Below are 25,507 nucleotides of genomic sequence, written 5' to 3'. Positions count from 1 at the left end.
GACCTGTCCAGCGATGTCCAGCATGCCAACCAGGCCCCAGGCGCAGGGGCCAGGAGGACTCTGGGTCTTCTGCCGGGAACCCCCACACGCAGGCCTTTGTGCTGAGGACCACCCCGGCTCCGATCATTTCAAGAAGTCCCCGAACCCCGCCAGCTTTCACTCTAACCGGGCGAGCGTGGGTCTTCCTTCCCACACCGGAGGTGGCTTTGGAGTGAGTGTGGCTGGAGGGCCGCGAGAGCCCCGGCGGCCGTGCGCCTTCACTCCCATCCCCCATCCCTGTTTCTCTTGTCGGTTTTCCTCTCACTCTAAACATGTCTAGACTGAAAAGGAAAAAAAGAAAATAAAGGCAGCACATAGGTCAGTACATTAGGCTTAACAAATGTTTCTTTAGTTGATCTGATCACTGAAGAGTTATGGTCCGTGATTCAAACGCCCACGAAGAAGCAAATTACCATAACAGCTTATGAGAGTGGTAAGCATCAAACACTAATCACACAAGCGGTCCGTTTTCTGAACTGCGCTCACAGCGGGCTCTGCGCTGATGATCCCAGCAGGCGAGGCGAGCCTGCTGCGCAGCACGTGAGGAGCAGAGGTCTCTTCAGAGGTGCTGCCTTCCTCGAGGAGCACCAAGGGGCCCCAGTGGATGCGGGTGTGGTTCCGAGGGTGTGATAACCCCAGCCTGACGGTGGACAGTGCGGGAACACAAGGCCCAGCGATCTCCAGAGGACAGACACGGGGCATTTCCAGAGATGATGGAAAAGACCATGTACTGTTTTGCTAACCAAAGTTTCTATGTAATGAAAGTGTTTATAATCTGATGTTTTATTAAACGTGTATAGGCAGATTTATATGTTAAAAACTTGATTCTGTGTCTATGAATATGAAATCTGAACTATTTATCCACTGGAAAGCAAAGGAAAGGTCCTACGTTGTGGGTGGAAGAACTGACGGACGCTTCTCCCCGCTCGCTGTGGTGGCAGGCCGGGGGGCGGGGGCGCGGCCACGTGGAGGCCTGTGCGAGCCTGGAGCCTGGCGGCCGGGTGCGGCAGCGGCCTGTGGCAGCAGAGAGGGGTCGGGCCCTTCCGCGCGGAGGGCGGCCTCCCAGGCTGGCCGGTCCTTCACAGCCATCGGTTCCCATTCAGTCAGTTTCTGAGGAGAAAACACAGGCCCGTCACCTCTGCGTGCACCCCCAGGATGGCCCAGCCTCCCTCCCACGTTGGAGACTGAATTCCATGAGCCCGGCCCTCCCACCAGCCCCTCCCTGCCCTCCAGCCCGAGGGAAGCTGGGGAAGGGCGTGTGGGTTGAGGACAGGATGCTGGCTGAACTCTGGCAGAGCCCTGGGACCCGCCAGGGACCACTGTGAACCCAGGCCTGGAGCCGGGGCGGGAACCTGACTTCTCTATGCCACGAACCCTCACCATGGGCCCCCTCCCCGTCCTGGCTCTCCAGACACACTGTTCTCACAGGGTAGCAGCTGGTCCACTTCCTGATGTGTGTCCCACTGAGGCCATCACTTCATTTGTCAGGGATGCTGTTCAGAGAGGCCCTCACCCGCGATGCTTACAGGTGGGGCCCCGGCGTGGAGGCTGTCTCAGCAAGCCGTGAGAACCAGCTACAGGCAGGCAGTCAAGCCCTCCCTGTCCTCACGGGTACCTCCCTCGGCGAGAAGAGGATGACACCATGGTGGCATGGCCACCCCCGGCCACTCCTGCTCTGTCCTACCAAGGACACCAGCTCTGCACTTAGTGCTGGAGTCACCAGCTGAGGGGAGCTGGTGCTGGTGATTCAAACCCACTCAGCCCAACCCCACGTTAGCATTTTAACTGTGGCCAAATATACATAACACAGAACCTACCATTTTAATCATCTGTAAATATACAATTAAGTGGCATTAAGTATATCTACAATGTTGTGTAACCACCACCCTATTTCCAGCTACAAGAATATAATTCAGTACAATTGCAGTTAAAAAGAAAAAAAAAAAAAAAAAAACCTAAAGAAATTAGTTTTTCCTAGTTCCCAGCAATCTGCCATTTTGCTGGCAGAACCAAAGCCGGCAGGGAGGGGGCAGGGGGCAGGCCAGGTCCTGGGGAAGGTGCCCAAGGCAACCCGCCCTGTGAGCCCACACCTGTCCCTGGTGCCCAGGAAGATTCGTAGGGGGACCTTGCTGACTCACGGGGGCCTGGAGGAAACAAGGCTGAGTCCAGAAAAAGCCAGCTCTGGAACCAGCTTGTAAAGGTCCACAAACCAGAGAATCTGGGAGTCCAGATATCCCCTCGGTTTCCACAGCCTCCCATGAAGAGCGAAGCTACCTTGCTCCTGGCCAGCCTGTGACGAGGCCCCCGTGAAGAGGATGGGAGGGAAGGGAGGGGCCGGGAGGGAAGGGATGGAGACCCGAGAAAATCAACACCCAGATAATGTGACTTGTCCGAGGCTTCAAACTGTCTTCAGTAAAATAATCTTCTAAAGCTTTCTTTCAGGTACTAATGTCCTGATCCAGAGAAACTGAGGAACAAAATTCAAGCTTTTGATTCCATGTATGTCTAAGAGGGAAGAAGATTTTCCACTACCACTACATCAGGAAGAACAACAGAAATACAAATTACAGGATTTTTTATCATTTTGAAAAAAAGCATTTCTGGGCTCCCCTAGTGGTCCAGTGGTTAAGAATCCACCTTCCAATACAGGGGACGTGGGTTCAATCCCTGGTTGGGCAACTAAGCCTGCACACCACAACTAGAGAGCCCTGTGCCGCAACTACAGAGCCCATGCACCACAGCTAGAGAGAGAAGCCTACATACTGCAACAAAGAGTCCATGCACCATAATGAAAGATCCTGCATGCCTCAAGGAAGACCCCACGTGCCGCAACTAAGACTCAACACAGCCAAAAAATATATATATATTATAATAAAAAAAAAAAGCACTTCATGTATCTAAGGTCAATTAGGGCTCCCTCTGCTTTTGTTCACCAATTTTGGATGAATTTCCTCAAAAATCCTATTCTCTCTGTCACTCAGTGGTCATGGTTCTGTCTGGCTCAGGTGATGTTCTGACCTATTCTTTTTTGGCTAAGCAATGACTAGAAAAGTGTGGGCCCTTGTGGGTTCACTACACTCCTTCCCCTCTGCAGGTTTAGCGAACATAAAATGAAACGAAAAACCATCAACCCTTTATCATATGATGCTCCAATGGCTTCTGCTGCCAGGTGCCCCTTGAAGCAGCCAGACAACGTGGTCCTGCTGCCAGACAGCCTTAAAAACAGCAGATGCCCCGGCACTGGATTCAGTGCCCGCCACGGGTGCCCCCCATACCCACAGAGGACAGCACGGCCCCACAGGCTCCTTACCCAGCTGAGGTCCGGCCTGGGGACTCGGCGTGTCAAAGGGCTCTGAGCTGGCCTCAGGGGCACCAGGCTCCCATGACTCACTGTTCTCAGACACCTCCGAATAGGTGTCGCCCATCCCTTTGTGAACTGCCGCGGGGTCGCCGGGGCCCTGGCCCTCACCACCCATGTCGGCCACAGCTCGGGTCTCCTCCCCCATCTTCTCGGCAAACCACTGCTTGACCTGCTGGGCGCTCATCTGGGTCTTGTCGCAGAGGCTCTGCAGGTCCTGCTCGTACAGCATCTTGTGGGTCACGTAATAGTCTTGCAGCAGCTCCCGGTTGCCGGGGGCGATGACCAGCAGCCCGGGGGGGAAGTTGCCCCGCTTGTAGTCTTCGTACCACTTGAGCTGGCCGTTCTTCAGGGCGTACCTGCTGTCCCCGAACCAGCGCACCACCTCAGGCCGCGGCAGGCCCGTCTGGGCCATGATGGAGTCGTAGTCCTGGTTGTTGGGCCACTGCGTCTGCACGAAGAGCTGCCGCAGCAGGTGCCGCTGCTGGGCTGTCTTCTTGTAGCTCACCTTGCCCGGCGGCTGCTCTGCCAGCTTGCTGGGGGCGTCGTCCTCAGGCTCGCAGATGCCCAGCCCCAGGAGCTCACCCTTGCCATTGGCCTCCGTGACCCGCAGGTTCTTGAGGTTGATTTTGATGGGACTGACTTTGCGTTCCGCCAGCGCGAGGCTGCCGGGTACTTCCGGGGAGCCGTCTTCCCCCAGAACCCTCAGGTCCCCGGCCGAACCCTCCTCCCCCTCGTCCTCGGCGGCCTCCTCGTCCCCCTGAGAAGCACCCTCCTCGGCCTTCTTGGCCTCCTCGGCGCTCACTTTTTTCCGTCTCTCTGAAAACCAGCCATCAATCTCCCTGCGGGTCATTTTGGTTTCGGTCCTCAGACGGTCCAGTTCCTCATCAAGAGGAAGCGGGTTTTGTGCAAAACTGCTCTCCAGGGCTCTGAGCTGCTCAGGGGCCCGCTCCTTGTATTTGGTTGGTGTGAAGTCGGGGGTCTGGTGCCAGGACTGTCGCTTGGCAGAAGTGGGGGTGGCCAGGGTGGCCGCCGTCGGGAGGCAGGTCACCTCCGGGGCCTTGGACGATGGGGAGAAGGGCACCTCGGGCACGGAGTCGACGAAGAGGGCGCCATGCTCTCCGGGCAGCCCAGCCCTGGAGCCCTTCAGGTTCCGGCAGTGGTACCTGCGGTCGCTGAACCACTTCCGCACCTCGCGGGTGCTGAGGCCGGTCACTTTGGTCAGGTGCTCAACTTCGCTCTGTCCTGGGAACTGGTTCCGACAAAAGCTCCCTTTCAGAGCTGACAGCTGTTCGTGAGATTTCTTGTTTTTGTAGATGCTGGCATCCAGGAAGGCTTGGGAGGTGATGCTGGGGCACGCCGTGAGGAGGGACTGGGCGGCGTTCACCACCTTCACGGCCGACGCTGTATTTGAACACACGGTGTTAATGGGCGCAACAGAGGGCGGCTTGGGGACAGATGTGACCGGCAGGGGGAGAGAAGAGCTGGGTGCCTGCAACCCGTTGGCCATCAGCGGCTGAGTGACCAGAAGTCCCCCGGCCGTGCCCTCCGGCTGGCCCACCACATGGCCGGGCAGAGTGGCCTGGATGAGATGCTGGACGTTGCCGCCACTGGCGACCAGGGGGGTGTTGAGGACAGTGATCGTGGGCTGCGGGACGGACTGAATGACCGTGTTGAACATCTTTTTCCGGGCGTCCTCGATCTCCTCCGGGGACCAGCTGATGCCCTGCTTCAGCCTCTGGGCGGTGAACCAGATCTTGAGCTGTTCTTCTGGGTACTTGGTGACCACCGTCAGGTAGCAGAGCTCGGCCTTGGTTGGGTAGGGGAACTTGTGGAAGGAGGTCTTCAGGAAGCTGTCGGAGTCCATGGCCGCGTCGTACGCGGGGATGCTGCTCAGCGGGATCATCACCTTGGGGAGGGCCTTGGCCGTGGGCGGCGGCTGGCGGGCGTGGTGCTGGGCGTGTGGCGGCGGCTGCCGGAGGGAGAGGAACTGCGCGATGCCCGCGGGCAGCGCCGGCACTGCTCCCAGCAGGGGCCCGTTGGCCGAGTGGGGGGGTTTCGCGGAGCTGGCAGAGGCCTGGCTGGTGGGGGCCGCCCCGTTGACAAAGGCGTGGTCCCCCTCTTTCGCCTCCGTGTCCCCAGCCGAAGGGTTCGGTGCGGCCTCCCCTGCGGGCTGACTGGGGACGTTCTCCTTGAGCGTGTGAATTTTTTTGGCTTCCACTTTGCCTTTCATTATCTTCATGATTGGAGTTTTGGTGATGATGATTTCCGCCTGTCCATCCGTCGCTTCCACGTTCGGCTCCCCGGAAGGGTCGGGAGGGCCGGTGCTCTCGGGGACGCTCTGCTCCACGACGACATGATTGTCCGGCTTGGCCACGGTCCACAAAAAGCTGGCTTCTCCCGAGTGACACTTGGCATTGTGCAGAGAAAGCCCCTCGGGGGTTTTTGCCAGAAAACTGCATTCAGTGCATACAAAGGTAGGGTCTCTGTTAAAGTCTGTGTGCTCCGAGCTCAGGTGTCCCACAAACTGGGTTATGTCCTGGGATCTGAAGTCACAGTATCTACAGGCGTATGCGTAGCCGTCCAAGGTGCTCCGGTGCCCGTTGGCCAGCGCGGTGCCGTCGGGACCACTGCTGCCCTGGGCAGCCTCGCTGCTGGCAGCGGGCGCTTCCGGGGGCGGCTCCTGCGGGGGCCCCTCGGGCACGGGCTCCGCGGGCGGGGCCTCAGCGGCAGCGTCCTGCAGCGCCACGGTCTTCACGGGGATCATGCACGGGGTGGTGGACTTCCTCTTGCTGGCCATGGCGACAGTGTGGGGTGGTCGGTGGGCGACCGCTCGTCCTGTCGAGGGCCTCACAGCACAGGTTCCAGCTGCTCCATGAGACCCGAAGAGACAGCTTCCAAGGGCGGCTTTTTCAGTTGTTTGCAGAAAGCAGGTTTTCCCTATTAAACCTGAGGAGGAAAAAAGAAACAGTGAGGGTCTCACGAGCTGTGTGTGTGTGTTTCCCAGATTCTCAGACGCACCCCACTGCTTGCATTCCATCACCCCGGCCTTTTTCCAAGGAATCCAGCATCCAACCTTGGATGTCATTTTCAAGTTGGGAGCCCCCCAAACACTCACAAAATAGCGCCCTGAAGAATGACGAGGGGACGTCCCCAGACAGACTTCAACCATGGGTTTCTGTTTTGTGTTTCCCTCTGTTTCCTCACATAAAATAACTCAGATTCAGAAATGACAACAACAAGAATAAGCCTCTTCTGGACCTCCAAATGAATTCTGACCATGTCAGAGTGAGAACAAAAGATGCCAGTGTAATTCTTGTTTAAATGTTTGGGCCGACAAGGGCTTTCTTTTCGTAGCCTTCCCACGTATGAGAAGAGGACGCCGCCTCTGCCTCTTCCACGCCAGGCCCAGAGGCCAAGGCCGCGGCAGTGTGTGCGCTGGGGAGGGGCGCTGCTGCAGGAGCCAGCCTCCACGGGCCGCCCCTGCCTGCTGCCCTGTCACCCCACTCCAGGCCCTGGAAGAGGGCTCACCTCACAGTCACTGGCTGTGCCCTGGTCCCCTGTTGCTCAGGTAACGCCCAAGGCCAGAGGGTCAAGGGATCCACAAACGTGGTCGGTGGCCCGTTAACCGTACACCTCTCTCTGGGGCAGCAACCCCACAAGCGGCCTCACCTCCGGTGTGTGTGCTACCCCTAACCTTGTATCAGGCTTACTTTTTATTTCTTTCAGTGCCTTTATTATTCCTTAAAGAAAAAACCAACCCTTAAATCTCTGATCCATTTAAAATTTGTTTCAAAAGCTGGGATGACTGATCTATATACGTGTAAAATACCAATAATAATAGTTCTTTCATGAGATGCCAGGAGAAAAGTGTTTCTGTGACCTCTATTATTAACATAGCACCACAACCATCATTACCTTTCTTTTAGCAAATTGCAGTGCTGATAATGGCTAAAATAATAGCAATTCTAATACCAGAGTCACATTACCATCAGTGTTTGGGTTTGATAATAAAAATGTAAAGAAAATTAAATACCTCTATTCAAGTTCTTAGTAAATAAATACAGCAAACTATTTTTTCTGATTTTAAGACTAGTCCTAATGATCATGATAAAAAATAATTACTATTAAAAAAATAGTTGGTGTAAGGACGTCCCTGGTGGCACAGTGGTTAAGAATCCACCTGCCAATGCAGGGCACACGATACCTGGTCTGGGAAGATCCCACATGTTGCAAAGCAACGAAGCCTGAGCGCCACAACTACTGAGCCTGTGCTCTAGAGCCCGTACTCCACAACAAAAGAAGCCACTGCAATGAGAAGCCGAAGAGTAGCCCCACTCTCCACAACTAGAGAAAGCCCGCGTGCAGCAACAAAGACCCAATGCAGCCAAAAAAAAAAAAAAAGTTGGTGTGAGATTAGGATAAACATATACCCAGTGTACCCACTGGTCACCATTTCCCCCACTCATGTGAAATGTCATGCATGTTTTTAACAATTTTTAATAGTAAAAATATCAATATAAAATGAAATTCAAGTAAGCCAGCTATAATTTTCCACCTAGTCCAGATATTTTATACACATTTTTAATCATTAATGGACACACACTTGTGTTTTGGTTTTTTTCACTAAACATTTCATCATAAACAGTGTCATTAAATAAGCTGCAGAATTATAATATTCAACAGCTACCTAATAATGGACCACTATGGACTTAATCTCCTCTGCTATGAACAGGCTTTCAGCGTCCCACTCTCAGAGGTGACAGTGAAATGACCTCTGGGCATACAGGATGTATTTCTTCTATCTATTTCCTGAGGCTGAGTGCACAGGAATGGGTAATTTACCAGCTCAACGAGTATCAACATTTCTAAGCTCTTCTATATATTACCAATAAACATTTTAAATCAAGTGCTTTACCACCTGGTTAGATTCCAAATCAGGAAAACTAAGAATAATACCGTTGTATTTACAGTAAGCAAATCAGATTTTCAGATAAGTCACTGAAGACGTCAAACAGAATATCTTAATCACAAGTGACATAAAAAAACAGACAAATCAGACTTCATCAAAATTAAAAAACTTTTGTGCTTTAAAGGTCATCATCAAGAAAGTGAAAAAGACAAGCCACAGAAAGGGAGAAAATATTTGCAAATCACATATCTGATAAGGGGCTTATAACTGAATAATAAAAAGACAAAAACCCAATTGAAAAACAGGTAAAGGATTTGAACAGACATTTCTCCAAAGAAGACATACAAATGGCCAAGAAGCATATTAAAAAAGTGCTCAACATCATTAGTCATTAGGGAAATACAAACCAAAACCACAATGAGATATGAATTCACACCTACCATGATGGCTATAATCACAATGACATAGTAAATAACACTACAGGTGAGAAGCGGAGAAGCTAGAGCCCTCCTACGTTGCTGGTGCGGAGGTGAAATGGTGCAGCCATTGCTGCACTTCAGAAAACAGTCCGGCAGTGCCTCAGAAAGTTAAATATAGAGTGACCGTAAGACCTAATTCCACGCTTAGGTATATACCAAACAGAAATGAAAATATGTCCACACAAATATTCAGAGCACCATAATAATAGCCAAAAAGTACAAGCAACCTCAATGGCCGTCAACAGGGGGATGAATAAACACAATACGCATGTCCACACGATGGACTATTGTTCAGCCATAGAAAGGCATGAAGTACTGACACATGCTACAGCACAGACAGAAACATCATCAAGGCAGACACAAAATGCCACATATTGCCTGAAACACCCAGAGCAGGTACATCCATAGTGACAGAAAACAGATCAGCATTTGCCCCGGGCTGAGGGGGGAGGGGAGAATGGGGACTGACTGCTAAGGGGGAGATGCAAATGGTCTAAAATTAGGTAGTGGTGATGGTTGCATACAACTGTGAATATACACAAAACCACTGAAAGGACTTCAAAAACCTAAGAAAGGTGGCAGACAGAAAGCTGCAGCCCTCAGTTCTGTCAAAGAGGGGCATCACTCACTTCTAAGGTTCCAATACCAGCGACATCACTGATTTATGATACCTCCTTATTTGCCTTCCTCTTCCTGACTTCTGCCCCGGGGAAAGGTGCAGGGCAGTGGCTGTGAACATCAAGTCTGAGGCGAGAGAGGGAAGAGAACTGCAGACGCTGCTAAGGAATCGAGCGTGTGCCCCAGGAGGCCGGGCAGCAGTGGAGCTGAGGGGCAGGCGCCGCCCGCTACACAGCACCCGACACTCAGGCCTGACTGACATCTGCAACGGGGACTGGGCTCCACCGAGTGAGAGTTACACGATGTCCCTCGTATTTTATCTACGAAGGCTGAGAAGGGGATGACATGAAGATGCATTTGATTTGGGGAAATGGTCCCAGTGTCATTCACAATTGAACCTCAGGGTAGCCCCAAACTGTCTTTCACATCAATGATGTTGGGGTGTGCCACTGCCAACCCCTGAGTGGGTCAGTCCTGCATGACCAAGGCGATGCAACCACAGCAGTCGGGGCGGGGGGGGGGGGGGGGGGGCAGCAATTGCCAAAGGTCACTGAGTGTTTAATACTGTAGGGGGTGCTTTTATCCACACCCTCGCGTTTTACTCTCACAACAAACCCCAGAGGAGGAACTCTTCTCACTCGTGCCTTACAGACAAGAAAGACAAAGCTCAGAGAAGCGTAACCGCCTGAAGGGCACACAGCTAGGAGGCAGCAGAGGCTGGCAAGCTGGCTCTGGAGGCTGCCCTCAACCACTCCACACACTGAGCTCTCCGAGCAACCACAACGCTGCTGGAAGAAGACCTGCATGACTTTCCTGAGCTGTATTTCCCCCAACATTTATTAGGAAAGATTTCAAACACACAACAAAGTTGAAAGAATTGTTCAGTGAATACCCAGGTACTCACCACCTGACCAGCAACACGACCCATTTAGCTAAGTTGGGGCTGGTCTATTTGTCATACATTTTTTTTTAAAGGTATCCAATAAAAGTGGTGCTTAAAGGGTAAAACTCTAATTCCCTAGAAAACCACTCATTCAATTAACGAATATATGCAGAACCTAGAAAAATGGTACATATTAACTGGTTTGCGAGGCAGAAACAGAGACACAGATGTAGAGAACAAACATATGGACACCAAGGGGGGAAAGCGGGGAAGGAGGGGATGAATTGGGAGATTGGGATTGCCATATATACATTACTAATCAGAAAAAAACATCAAATTGTACACTTTAAATATGTGCAATTTATCATATGTCAATCATATCTCAATAAAAGTTCTAAAAAAGAAAAAGAAAACCACTCATCCAGAAGGCACACATGGACCGTGCCTGACAAGTGAGGCAGTAATTACTGGAGAAAATACACTGTTTGTTGAGTTGAGCCCTGAGAGAGGTAAGCTGATATACGAGGGTGAGTCAAAAATTATCTACACTCCGGTCAGTTAAATCTTCTGTTGGCCACACTGTCTTATCAGCACTTTCTGTTCAAGGCTACTGTCTCCCCAGTCACTGCTGTGCAGGTGTGAACACATTACATCAGTTCATTTGTAACTGTGCTGTGCACAAAAATGGATGACCCATTTGTGATTTACACAAAGAAAAGCAGCGTGCAATGCTTCACTTTTTGTGGCCTGAGGGTGTACTCGGTGTGCAGCAGAGAGAAACTTTTGTCGCGAAGAAGTGTGTATGAATGGATAGAGAAGTTCAAGGAAGGTTGCACAAGTGTTAGCCATCAAGAAGGAGCTGGACGTCCACGGCTGATGACAACACTGAGTGTACACATGAAATGATTCTGTCAAATAGACAGTGGCTTAAGATGGAAAAAAGTTCACCAATCAACAGTGCTCGTTACAGTCAGATGCTTATTGAAGAGCTGAAGCCTAAACTTCAGATTAAACACAGAGGACTGCTATCCAAGGGCACTGTGATCTTGCATGACAATGCACGTCCACACACTTCTGCTCATACTGCAAAAACTTCGTTTTGAGGTGTTAAAACATCCTCCCTATAGTCCTGATCTTGCTCCATCGGACTTTCACCTGTTTGGTCCCATGAAAGCAGCCCTACAAAGATGAAGTTTCACTTCTGATGAAGAAGTGAGGACAGCAGTGCATTCTTGGCTCACAGCTCAGCCTAAAATGTTTTTAATGAGGGAATACGAAAGCCTGTTGACAGATGGACACACTGTATTGAAAAGCAAGGAGGTTATGTTGAAAATGATGTATTTGTCTTTTCTAAAAGTTAATTAAAATAAATTCTACAGTCAGAGTGTGGATAATTTTTGACTCACCCTCGTAAATGTGAGATTTTATGCTGCCAAAGAGATGCCCAGAAAAGGACCAGATGACAATTGCAGGTTCTTCATTCTTTATACAATCCTCTCTACACCCTGTCTCAAAAGTTTCCATCTTATAAATGGATTTTTTTTTAATGAGGAAATAAGACTGAAAGTATATAACTTTCCCCAAAAAATCTGCCTTTGGAAACTAGGAATTGCTCAGTTCCCTAAATTAACAAAGCTGCAGCTAATAAATAGTCACTGTACTTCAACACTGCAAAATATCACACGTGTGGGGCTGGAAAAAAAGATATGAGTTTGTAGATCAAATTCTTAAAGTGTTTAGCTTTAAATTACAGATAAGTCAGGAACTTTCTGTTGTTTTAATTCTCAGGAAGGAACTGGAAGGACAATAAGAGTTCAACAAAAGATTTCGAAAGTTTAGAAGGCAACTGCCAGCAGACGCTTTCCAAGCGTTATGGTGGCTGGACTGCGGCCCTCCTGAACATACAACCCACAATTTACTGATAGAAACAGGAATGATGGGAGAAGCTGACAGCGTTACAGAAACATAATCCGAGATTTTAATACACTACTCATGGTTTTGAAAGCCCGAGTAGACAACAGGAAAGGATGTGAAGAATGAGATTTCTATAATGAGAATTTGACAGATATGAGTAGTTTTGAATATTCCACAGCAATCAACTTCATATTCTTTTAAGAACATTCATGAGACATATTTAAAAGTGGGTCATGTGGTATAACAGACCACAAGGAAACCTCAACTGATTCCAAAATAAAAATTTTCAGGTAGCATTCCCTTTTCTTTGTAATTGTTAGCAATACAGATTTACGTTGAAATTTACCCTTTTCTTTCTATTTCAAATGATGCTCTATGTAGAGTTTCTCTCAGAAATAATGAAGTGAAAATCTTCCCTATTCTCCCTAGAGATAGCCACTGTTAATAATCTAGGGTCTATTATTCCAGATGTTTTCTATTAATTTTTTTTCATTTTATTTATTTATTATTTTTTAAAAAATATGGAATGTGTCACGAATTTGCGTGTCATCCTTGCACAGGGGCCATGCTAATCTTCTCTGTATCATTCCAATTTTAGTATATGTGTTGCCGAAGCGAGCACTCAGATGTTTTCTAGGCATAAGTTACTACAACCGATTTTTTAAAAAACCAAAAATGGAGTTGTATTTTCACATTCTGTTTGTTTTTTTTTTTTAACTTATTTTTATTTATTGGCTGCATTGGGTCTTTGCTACTGTGCACAGGTTTTCTCTAGTTGCTGCAAGTAGGGGCTACTCTTCATTGTGGTGCGCGGGCTTCTCATTGTGGTGGCTTCTCTTGTTGCGGAGCACAGGCTCTAGGGGCGTGGGCTTCAGTAGTTGCAGCACATGGGCTCAATAGTTATGGCTCACGGGCTCTAGAGCACAGGCTCAGTTGTTGTGGTGCATGGGCTTAGTTGCTCCATGGCATGTGGGATCTTCCTGGAGCAGGGATCAAACCCGTGTCCCCTGCATTGGCAGGCAGGTTCTCAACCACTGCGCCACCTAGGAAGTCCCTTCACATTCTGTTCTGATCCTCTCCTTTCTTCCCACGACAATGTACTTTCAACATCTTTCCATGTCAGAGCCTACGGTTTATCTCATTCTTTTAAACAGTGTTCTAACTTATGCATGTATCATAATTTACTTAACCAATCTCTTAATAGACATTTGCATTTCTCCAATTTTTTAAACTCTTACAAATAATGGCTCAATGGCTATCCCGGCAAATACTTTTGTGCATTTGAAAATATCTGAAATTCTATATTTCTTATAAGTACAATTGCTGTGGCATTTAAAATACTGCCATAAACTAAAAAATTGCCCTCTAATTAGGCGGTACTGATTTTCACTCCCATCACCAGAGAATGAAGTGACCTAAGTGTCACTGCATGTCATCACTACTTCTAGTCTTTGCTAATATATACATGAAAAACTGGTCACTACTGTTGTTTTTGTTTTTAATTAATTTATTTATTGACTGCGTTGGATCTTCCTTGCTGCACATGGGCTCTCTCTAGTTGCGGTGAGCAGGGGTTACTCTTCGTTGCGGTTTGTGGGCTTTTCATTGTGATGGCTTCTCTTGTTGCAGAGCCCGGGCTCTAGGCACGCGGGCTTCAATAGTTGTGGCACATGGGCTCAACAGTTGTGGCTCTCGGGCTCTAGAGCACAGACTCAGTAGTTGTGGCACACAGGCTTAGTTGCTCCGCGGCATGTGAGATCTTCCTGGACTGGGGCTTGAACCCATGTCCCCTGCATTAGCAGGCGGATTCTTAACCATTGCGCCACTAGGGAAGTCCCTGGTCACTATTGTTTTAACTTGCATTTCTTTATAGGCATGGCTGAGAATCTTTTCACATGTTACTGACATTTTGTGATAAATTATTTTTTGTCCATTTTTCTATGGATTTTAAGAGTTCTCTATATACTAAGGAAATTGGCTCCTTATCATCTGTCACAGAGGAGCTGTGGTTCACACTAAGATTGCAAGGATGTTTTAAAACTAAGAAATCTCTAAAAATACTTAATATCATTAATAAATTAAAGGAGAGAAAACAAAACAGCATTTAATAGGATTACACTCTCATTTTTCTTGTGGTAAAAAACACATAACTTAAAATTTACAATCTTAACTACTTTTAAGTGTACAGTAGAGTAGTGTTAACTACACCCATACTGCTGTACAACAGATCTTCAGACCTCTTTTTCTCTTGCAGAACTGCAACTCTATACTCACTGAAAACCAATGGGTCCCCTATCCCTCTCCCCAGCCCCTGAAAACCACCATTCTACTTTCTGCCTCTACAAGTTTGACAACTTTGGACACCTCATGTAAGTGGAACCATGCAGAACTTGTGTTTCTGTGACTGGCTTATTTCACTTAATGTCCTCAAGGTCCACCCATGTGTTACCATATGACAGTATTTCCTTCCTTTTAAGGGCTGAATAATATTCCATTGTGTGTGTGTGTGTGTGTGTGTGTGTGTGTGTGTGTGTGTGTGTGTGTATCCCACATTTTCTTTATCCATTCATCTGTTGATGGACATTTAGGTTGCTTCCATATCTTGGCTATTTTAAATAATGCTATGAACATGGGTGTACAAATATCTCTTCACATTTCTGCTTTCAATTCTTTTGGATATAAACCCTGAAGTAGATTTGTTGGTAACATGGGAATTCTATTTTTGATTTACTGAGGACCTTCATAATGTTTTCCATAGCATCTACTTTATATTCCCACCAACAGTGACAAGGGTTTCAATTTTTCCACATCCTCACCAACACTTACTATTTTGTGTGTGCTTTTTTTTGGTGGGGGGATACTGGCTGTCTTAACAGGTATGAGGTGATATCTGATTTGGTTTGACTTGCATTTCCCTAATGATTAGTGATGCTGAGCATCTCTTCATATGCTTCTTAGCCATTTGTATAGCTTCTTTGGAGAAATGTCTATCCAAGTCCTTTACCCATTTTTAATCAGGTTATTTGTTTTTTGTTGTTGTGTTGTAGGAGTCCTTTATGTATTCCAGATATTAACCCATTACTAGATATATAGTTTGCAAATATTTTCTCCCATTCTATAGGTTGCCTTTTCTTTCTGTTGTTTCCTTTGATGCACAGAAGTTTTTAAGGTTAATATAGTCCCATTTGTCTATTTTTGCTTCTGTTGCATTTGCTTTTTGTGTCATAGCCAAGAAATCACTGCCAAACCAATATCATGAAGCTTTCCCCCTGTGTTTCCTTCCAGGAGTTTTACAGTTTCAGGTCTTATGTTTAGGTCTTTATTTCTGAGTTAATTTTTATATATGATGTAAGGTAATGGTCCATCTTTATTCTTTTTGCATGTGGATATCCAGTTTGCCCACATCACCATTTGTTGAAGAGACTATCCTTTCTCCACTGTGTAGTCTTGGCATCCTTGCTGAAGATCATTTGACCATATATGAGAGAGTTTTACTTCTGGGCTCTGTATTCTGTTCCATTGGTCTATGCCTGTCTTTATGCCAGTACCATACTGTTTTGATTGTTGTAGCTTTGTAATATATTTTGAAATCAGGATGTGTGAAGCTTCTAGCTTTGTTTCTCTTTCACGGGATTGTTTTGGCTATTCAGCGTCCTTTGAGATTTCATATGAATTTTAGAATTTTTTTCTATTTCTGCAAGAAAATGTCAGTGGGATATCTATAGGGATTGCACTGAGCCTACAGGTTCAATCTACAGATTGCTTTGGATAGTATGGACATTTTAACAATACTAAGTTTTCCAATCCATGAACGTGAGATGTCTACTTACTTGCATCCTCTTTAATTTCTTTTGGCATTGTTTTGTAGTTTTTAATGTACAAGTCTTTTGACTCCTTAATTAAGCTTATTATCAAGTATTTTATTCTTTTTGATACTATTGTAAATGAGATTATTTTCCTAATTTCCTTTTTGGATTTTCACTGTTAGTATATATAAGCTGATTTTGTTGTGCGTTGATTTTGTGTCCTGTAACTTTGTTGAATTCCTAAGAGTTATTTTGGTGGAATGTTTAGGGTTTTCTACTTACATGATCGTGTCATCTGTATACAGAGACAATTTTACTCTCTCCTTTTCAAGTTAAATGCCTCTGCTAAGACTTCCAGTAGTTGAAAAGAGATGCTAAGAGTGGGCATCCTTGCCTCGTTCCTAAACCTAGATGAAAATCTTTCAGTTTCTCACCATTAAGAATGGTGGGCATTTCATACTATGTTGAGGTAATTATCTTCCATTCCTAGTTTGTTGAATGTTTCTATCATAAAGGATGTTAAATTTTATTAAGTGCTTTTTCTTCATCAATTCAGATGATCACGCGGTTTCTGTCCTCAATTTTGTTAATGTTGTATACTATGTTGATTGATTTTCATATGTTGAACTATCCTTGCACTCCAGGAATAAACCCACTTGGTCACAGTGTATAATCCTTTTAATATGCCATTGAATTCAATTTGCCAGTATCTTGTTGATTGTTTCTATATCAACGTTCGTCAGGAATATTGGTCTGCCGTCTTCTTTCTTATAGTATCTTTGTCTGGTTTTGGTATCAAGTAATGCTGACCTCATGAGTTTGGAAGTATTCCCTCCTCTTTGATTTCTGGAAGAGTTTGAGAAGGTATGGTATTAAAATTCATTCATTCATTCATCCATTCATTCATTTATTTACTATTAAGGTACAATTGAATTAAAATTCTTAAATGCCTTGGTAGAAATCTCCTGTGAAGCCTTTTGATCCTGGGCTTTTCTTTGTTGGAAGGTTTTGGATTACTGATTTAATCTCCTTACTAGTTATAAGTCTGGCCAGATTTTTTATTTCTTTATGATTCAGTTTTTGTAGGCTGTATGTATTAAGGAATTTATCCATTTCTTCTAGGTTATCCAATTTGTTGGCATATAATAGCCTCTTATGATCTTTTTTATTTTTGTGGCATCAGTTGTACTGTCTCCTCTTTCATTTCTGATTTTTGTTACTGGGTCTTCTCTCTCTTTTTTTTTTTTAGTCTGGCTAAGAATTTTTCACGTTTGTCGATCTTTAAAAAAACAAACAAACAAAAAAACAATTCTGTTTTGTTGAATATTTCTATGGTTTTTTTATTCTCTATTTTCCCTCTAATCTTTATTATTTCCTTCCTTCTGCTAACTTTGGGTTTAGTTTGTTCTTGTTTTTCTATTTCCTTGAGGTATAAAGTTAGGTTGTTGATTTGAGATCTTTCTTCTTTTTTTAATGAAAGTATTTACTGCTATAAATGCCCCCCCCCTTGTATTGCTTTTGCTGCATACTTAAGTTTTAGAGTGTTGTGGTTTTGTTTTCATTTGTTTCGAGGTATTTTCTAGTTTCCCTTGTGATTTCTTTCTTGACCCACTTGGTTGTTAAAGAATGTGTTTTTAATTTCCTCATATTTGTGAATTTTTCAGTTTTCCTTCTGCTATTGGTTTCTAGTTTCATTTCATTGTGGCTGGAAAAGATACTTGATACAACTTCAACCTTCTTAAATTTCTTAAGACTTGTTTTGTGTCCAAACATGTGATCTATCCTAGAAAATATTCTGTGTGCACTTAAGGTGTATATTCTGCTGTTGCTGGGAGGAGTGTTCTATACATGTCCATTAGGTTCAATTGTTCTTTAGAGTTATTCAAGTCTAAACTACCATTCTTGAAAAGATTTAGCAAATGAAGGAAATCAAGGAAAAAAGAAGGAAATGTCCTTAGATGAAGGATTTCTCCCAGAAACCACAGCAAACATTACACCTAATAGTGAAACATTTCAAGTCAGGAACAAGATTATGATTCCCACTATTATCATTTGACATAGTAATAGGATCCTAGACAGTAAAAACTGTTGAGACAAACCAGTGTTACTTGCATACAAGGGGACTGTCTAGTAAGAAAACCCCCTGAAAAATTATTATAACTAATAAGAGAACTGATAGGATGATGAGATATATTTGCAACACATACAAACCATTAACTTTCCCATATGCCAAAAGTAATCAATTAGAGAAGGAAATGGAGCAGGGGAGAGAACAAGCCCACTCACAGTAAGGAGCAAATGTGGAAAAGACCTGAGTAAACCTTATGTCACCTCACACCTGTTAAAATGGCTATTGTCCAAAAGCCTACAAATAACAAATGTAGCTGAAAATGTGGAGAAAAGGGACCCTTGTACTCTGTTGGTGGGAATGTAAATTGGTGCAGTCACTATGGAAAACAGTATGGAGGCTCCTCAAAAAACTAAAAATAGAACTACCATATGATCCAGCAATCTCACCCCTGGGCATATATTTGGAAGAGATGAAAACTCAAATTCAAAAAGATACATTACCTCAATGTTCACAGCAGCATTATTCACAACAGCCAAGATATGGAAGCTACCAAAGTGTCCATCAACAAATAAATGGATAAAGAAGATGTGGGGTGTGTGTGTGTGTGTGTGTGTGTGTGTGTGTGTGTGTATGATAGAATATTACTCAGCCATAAAAAAGGATGAAATTCTGCCATTTGCAACAACATGGATGGACCTAGACAATATTATGCTTAGTGAAATAAGTCAGACAGAGAAAGACAAATACTCTATGTTATCACTTATATGTGGAATTTAAAAAGTAAAACAAACAACTGCATATAACAAAACAGACTTACAGATATAGAGAACAAACGTGGTTACCAGTAGGGAGAGGGAAGAGGGTGGGGGGGGGGGGTTATGGGATTAAGAGATACAAAGTATTATGTATAAAGTAAACAATGATATATTGTATAGCAGGGTGAAATATAGCCATTATGTTGTAACAACTTTAAATGGAGTATAATCTATAAAAATATTGAATTACTATGTTGCATACCTGAAAGTAATACAATATTATAAATCAACTATACTCAGTTTAAAAATTTTTTAAATAAACCTGATAAGATACATGCAAAATCTGTATGACAATAACTATAAAACTTTAATAAGAACAAAAAAGAGCTAAATAAATGGAGAATCATAGCATATTCCTGAAGATAAAGATGTGGATTTGTATAGATGTCCGTTCTCTCTAATCATCTCTAAATTCAGAAGAATTATAATCACAATCAAAATTCCATCAGGTAAAGCAAGTATTGTAAAATATTAATGGTAAAATCTAGGTAGTGAGTATATGGATGTTTGCTATAAAATTCAATTTTTCTGTATGTTTGAAACTTTTTACTTAAAAAATGTTGGGAGAACTGCATCATGATCTTTGATAGAACTTGACAAGCTGAATCTGAAATTCCTCTGGAAGGAAAAAAGTACAAAATAGCTTTAAAAGTTTTGAGACAGAACTATTAAGAGGAACTTCCATTACAGCAAAACATATTTTAAGGCTTGAATAATTAAAATAATGTATTATCAGCATAAGAACTGATAAATGGATGAATGGACCATCTAGATACACTTTGAATACAGAGGATTTTCAGACTATGAAAGCAGTGCCATTTTTAAATCAGTTGGGAAAGAGAGACAAATGAGTAACTATGAGGACAACTAAGTTCAATCCCTACCTCATGCTATGAAGAACACTATTTTTCAAGCGAATTTAACAGAAAAATAAAAGTTACAAACATGCTGGAGAAAAAAGAAGTTTTTAGTTGTGCTGAACATTTTAAAGTTCTTCCTATGTAAGACTCAAAACCTAGAAACCACAAAAGAAAAGGCTGATTGATCTGACTACATAAATATTTAAAACTTCTGAATAGTAAAAGAAACCACTGATAAGGGTTAAACACAGATGACGCACTGGGAGAAATTTTACAAAGCACATTATAAATAATTAACATTTACAATATATAAGACAAAAATACAGAAAAAGCAGCAAAGAAAATGAACAAGCAAAATACACAAGCTATAAACTAGGAAAGATTCTCAACCTCACTAGTAATTAGGGATATTGAAATTAAATAAAAAATGAGATTCTTTTTTTTTCCCATTCCTCACAGATTGGCAAAAACTGGAAATACAGACCATACAGTAGTCATGCACCATTGGTGAGAACATAAACTGGTGACATTTTTATGAAGGTCAATGTCATAATAACCATCAAAATGTTAAAAGGCATATCCTTTTATCTAGACATTTCACTTCTAAGAACCCACACAGTCTGATGAAGTGCTGAAACACATGCACAGGATCACAATGATATCAACAAGGTCATTCATTGCCTCACTTCTTAGCATTAACAATGTCCATTAGTAAAGTAGTGATAAAACAAAAAACAGAACATACGAACTAGGAAATGAAATGCAGCCATTGAAAAGGATTGAGACCTACATGCACTGATGTAAATATATCTCTGAGACACATTTAAATAATAAAATATGTAGTATACTGCATAATAAAATATATGATTTCATCATATAATGAACAATCTATCTAGACTTGTATCTGTTTGAATATGAACAGAATTTAGAACAAAGAACCCATTAGACAATAATGACTACTTTTTTTTTAACTTTATGCGTTCTTTATTGTTTGAATTTGTTACAATCATGTGTTGCTTTTAATTTTTAAAATAGCAGTAAGGATTAAAATAAATAAAATGAATAGTGCCAGTGAGCAGTGCACCCTGCAAACAGGGTAGCCAGCATACAGCATGGCTGTGAATAGCTCATGTAACAGCTGGGAGGTTTCAGTGTGACACGACCATTCTGTGCACCGGAGGTACAAGATGGGGGATGGCGGAGGGGGTCCTGATACCCTCACAGATGCCAAGGCCTTGTCAAAATGGAGCCCCCTATTTTGTGTCACTATCTTATCATTTACTTAGCAAACTCACCTTGCTGAAGTCATTCAATAGGAACAAATGATAACCACCATGGATTTACCTGTACCAGAGAGGTGGAGGGAATCTGAGCACTCACTGTTTTCAAATATCAATTTCAAGTCATCAATGGACTTGACCATTTCGTTGGACCCTTGACATCCTGAAATCCTTCAGGGCACAGTTTGAGTAGGCAGGATCCTTGAAAGTGCAGAGTTTTTACCCTTGAAAATCACCCTAGTTATAAACATCCTGAAAATTATATATTTGTGTGAAGTCACACACAACAGCTGAAAAAAATGAGTGAACCCCATACACTGCAAGTGTCAAAAAGTTGTATTGGGGCCAGATGTGCAAGAAAAATAAAACAAAATACCCAGCAGGTTCTCATGTGAATTTGGTCCAGGCCATAAGTGACACAATGTCTAAATACCTTTTAGAGTCGCTGTTTGGCATGAACTGTGAACTGCTTGCCACAAACTCTGAATTAAATCAATGGGTCCCATCTCCAGAAACTTCTGAAGTATAAGATAATACCACACACAAGTGGATCGATTTGCACTGATGGCGCCACTGCTGTGCGAGAAAGTCTGAGAAATATCCATGACCAACCAGGAAACTGGGTTTACTTCAATTCTCTCTCTCAAAGTGCTTCACAGCCTGCAAAGTGCCTTCATCTCTCTCGATCCATCCCAGTAGCCTCCAGAGTTAGTTACTCTTGCCCCTGTGCCCACAGCACTGAGGAGCTATTGAGCAAGAAAGGGAAGGTGACAGGACCAAAGCCACACGCAGATCCGTATGTGAGCCTAATGTTCTAACTCCAATGTTCTTTTTTAAGCCACATTCACTCTGAATACCAAATGAATAATAAACCCACTACCTTTCATTCTTTCTACATTATTTACATCATTAACTGCATGATTTTGAGCCTTCTTACATAAGGCTCAAAGGTTTTTACAAGCTGAATTTGTCCAGTGTTGTTATTTTTAAAGATTAAAATGACTTGCCAGGGCTAGCATGATCCTTTTTTTTTTTTTTAATAAATTTATTTATTTTATTTATTGGCTGCATTGGGTCTTCCTTGCTGCACACAGGCCCTCTCTAGTTGCTGAGAGCGGGGCCACTCTTAGTACCACGGGCTCCTCGTAGTAGCTTCTCTTGTTGCAGAGCACAGGCTCCAGGCACGTGGGCTTCAATAGTTGTGGCACATGGGCTCAATAGTTGTGGCTCACGGACTCCAGAGCACAGGCTCAACAGTTGTGGCACATGGGCCCAGTTGGTCCACAGCATGTGGAATCTTCCCAGAGCAGGACTCAAACCCGTGTCCCCTGCACTGGCAGGCAGATTCCCAACCACTGCGCCACCTGGGAAGTCCTAGCATGATCCTTAATATGTAGAACGTGTGCAGACTGACAGAAGAGGGGAGGGATTGCTTCCTCTTGAGTATGACTAGAGCACTCTGATACAGTGGGGCTCAGTGATGAGACCGAGGTTAGCCAGCGGGAGTCTGCAACACAAAGAACACAAGGGAGCCCGGCCACCCTCAGGAATGTGTGTGGGCGGGACCTTGGCAGCCCAGCAGATCTGCTGGTCGGGACTGTCAGATTTCTGCTGAAACAAAGAAGGAGTCACAAAGAACTGAAGTCTGTCTCTGAGTCCAAGGCCTCAAGTGTCAAAGCCACGTCAAGCCCAGAGCTGGCCTCATTTCGCTCTCTGGATACTTACAGGTCACGATACTTTCTGCATTTAGTAATCACCATCCAGCAGGGGGCTCAGCGCCAGAGCTCTCTTATGTTTCCCCCTCAAACAATTCTTGTTTCTGTCAAGTCACCAACAGAAACAGCCTGCTCCCGTCAGATGTCATCGCCTCTGTAGTGAACAGTAATTCACTTTCTCAGGCGCAGAAAGGTGACGATGATAAAAACACAGTGGCCTCAGAATAAAGGGACTTAAGAGGCCACATATTTCAATCGCTCGTCTCTGCATGAATCATCTTGAAAGTATCACCACTGTGGTTAGGATGGCTAACCACCCAGGCCTACAAGGTGGTTAGACTGGCCCATGCTTCATTATCTCCAGAGACGGGGAGGTCAGCACCTACTGGGGCTGAAAAGATGTTGGAAACGGCTCCTTGCAGTAAGCACCCCCAAAATTACCTTCCCGTGGGTTTTACTAAATTTAATTTTTCACTCAAAAATAGTTGAGGACTTACTACGTGCTAGGCACTGGGTATACAAAGATTTTTGAAAAGATGCCATCCCCATACTGAAGAAGCTAATCGCGTATTATAATTATGAAGCTATTCATCTGTAATCTGGGATTTGCTTTCCTTCTGCACACAGTGGATTTCCCTGCCCACCTGCAGTTGGGTGCAAACAGTGAAATGTAAGCAAGTGTGTCATCTTTAGGCGAAAGCATTAAGAGAAAGTACATGCTTTCCGGCAACTGGCAATGTTTCAGATCATGGCCATTCTGTTAGCCTGGGTCCTAAAGGGAGAACAAAAGCTGACCTGCAATGTACACGTAACGTGAGCAAGAAATAACCTTTGTTGTTTTAATCCACTGCTGTTTTGGGAGTTGCTTGATACTACAGCATAATCCAACCCATCCTGACAGATACACAGTATAAGGGAAACCAGATAAACAAATCAACAAAAATCAAACAATAAGCCAAGTGTTGCAGTGGAGGCATCGCAAGATTCATTGCAAGTGAGGGTGCAGGAAAAGATTTACCACCACCTACATTTTCTGGAGGACTTGCGTAATAAGGCCTCACAGAAGGGCAGCCTTTGAAATAGAGGCTGGAGGACGAGTAGACACTGCTGAGCAGATTGTTGAGAAAAGGGTGTTCCAGACAGAGGAACTCTTTATGCAAAGCCACGGAGGAAAGAGGCGACATGGCTTGGAGAGCTACCAAGGAGTTGCGTTTCGCTGGCGTATGAGTCTGAATGTGGTGGATTTCCCATGAATCTAAAGACGCTGATGCTTTAGGGACCCTCACTTGATGGGCACCTCCCAAGGAATGTATCTGTATTTTTACAAAGTTATGCTTATATTCTTGACACCTTCCCCCCCCCCCCCCCCAGGAGACCCTGCCTCCTAATGTTCAGGTTCCACTAAAGCTGGGTCTGCTTTTGATGGGGTGGAGGGGAGAAGATGATGACAGGTCTACAGAGAAGATCTGAAGACCTATTAATCTTCCACATGACAGCTTTTTCAACATTTGAAAAAAGGAATCATGTTCCCTAAGAGTCCTTTTCCCCCCAAGCCAATCATTCTCATTCCTGCACATGGGGTCATGGGTTGGAATGCCTGGCGTCATCTCAATTCCTCTTCTCTGAATGTGCTATTTGTCCAGAGCCCTCTTAAGAGTGACACCTGACTCCATATCGAATTCTCCAGATGGAGTCTGAATGTATTTATCACTTTTCTTAATGAAGTTTCATGCATCATTCCTAATCCTTCCATAAAAGTTGCTACCCAGTGATGTTAGATTATTTATACTGTGAAATTCCCCAGAAAAACACGGAGCATTGCTCCTGGATTTAATTCACCCCCATTACCAGCAACAAAATACAACACTTGATTGTTTCCCTTTAGGTTTGGCAGACTTTGAAGAACTAGCTTGATAGAGAAAAGAAAGTTAATTCAGTTAACAAATGTTTACTAAGCACCTGCCCTGTGCCAGGCACTGTCCTAGATGCTAGAATATGGGTAGGACAAAAAAGAGATACAAAATTCTCTGCCGTCCTGGGGTTTACACTCTAGTTTAGGGGAGAGACAGTAAATCAAATAGAGTAGTGAAATTGTGTGTTAAAGAGTAACAAGTGCAATGGAGAAAAATAAAGCAGGGAAGAGGGACAAGGAATGTGGTAGATGGGGAGGGGATGAGGTTGCAATGTTAAATATGGTGGCTGGAATGGCTTTACTGAGAACATGACATTGGAACAGAGACTCGGGGGTGAGGAAGTGAGCCATCTGGAGTTGAAGAGTGTTCCGGGCACAGGCACAAGCTGGTGCAAAGACCTTGAGGTGGGAATGTGCCTAGCTTGTTCAGAGAACAGCAAGGAGGACAGCTGAGTGGGAGTAGTTGAGAGAGAGCAGAAGACAGGGTCAAAGAGGTGAGGTGGCAGACTGTGCAGGGCCATTGTGACGACCTGAGTTTCTCTGAGATGGGTAGCGCCCAGGCGGGCCTGGAGCAGAGGGCTGACGTGATCTAACCTGCATTCCACAGGACGCATCTGCTGGCTGTGTTGAGAACAGACTGCAGGAAAAACAAGAGGAGAAGCAGGAAACCTGTTGGCAGCAATCCAGACAGGAGATGACAACAGCCTGGGCCAGGATGGTAGAGATGGAGGTAAAGAGAAACGTCTGGATTCTGGACACATTCTGAAAGGAGAGCTGACAAGATACCCTAAGGATGGAGCGTGTGAACATCACAAACACAGGAAGCAAGGCTGACTCTAAGGTTT

The 25,507-nt window shown here is 44.6% G+C and overlaps 1 protein-coding gene and 1 non-coding gene across 3 annotated transcripts in view; both read right to left on the bottom strand.

Annotated features, from left to right (window-relative positions):
* Positions 1–1,015: 1,015 nt before the first annotated feature.
* Positions 1,016–25,507, bottom strand: part of ZHX3 (zinc fingers and homeoboxes 3) — a 115,167-nt gene continuing 90,675 nt past the window's right edge. The window contains exons 3-4 of one of the 2 annotated variants that reach the window (XM_057702514.1): positions 3,350–6,346; positions 1,016–1,149 (exon numbers count right to left, since the gene is read on the bottom strand). In XM_057702514.1, the coding sequence (XP_057558497.1) occupies positions 1,139–1,149; positions 3,350–6,197 (2,859 nt within the window). In that variant the 5' untranslated portion in view covers positions 6,198–6,346 and the 3' untranslated portion in view covers positions 1,016–1,138. The remainder of the gene's footprint in view (positions 1,150–3,349; positions 6,347–25,507) is intronic. The other variant, XM_057702515.1, reaches the window with a different exon arrangement.
* Positions 12,719–12,825, bottom strand: LOC130834255 (U6 spliceosomal RNA). The gene has a single exon (XR_009048638.1). It is a non-coding gene; the product is annotated as a U6 spliceosomal RNA (small nuclear RNA).

This window comes from Hippopotamus amphibius, chromosome 12, assembly GCF_030028045.1.
Source record: "Hippopotamus amphibius kiboko isolate mHipAmp2 chromosome 12, mHipAmp2.hap2, whole genome shotgun sequence".
NCBI classification, from domain to species: domain Eukaryota; kingdom Metazoa; phylum Chordata; class Mammalia; order Artiodactyla; family Hippopotamidae; genus Hippopotamus; species Hippopotamus amphibius.
The sequence above is the reverse complement of the archived record's forward strand: the minus strand, read 5'-3'. Positions and strand labels throughout refer to the sequence as shown.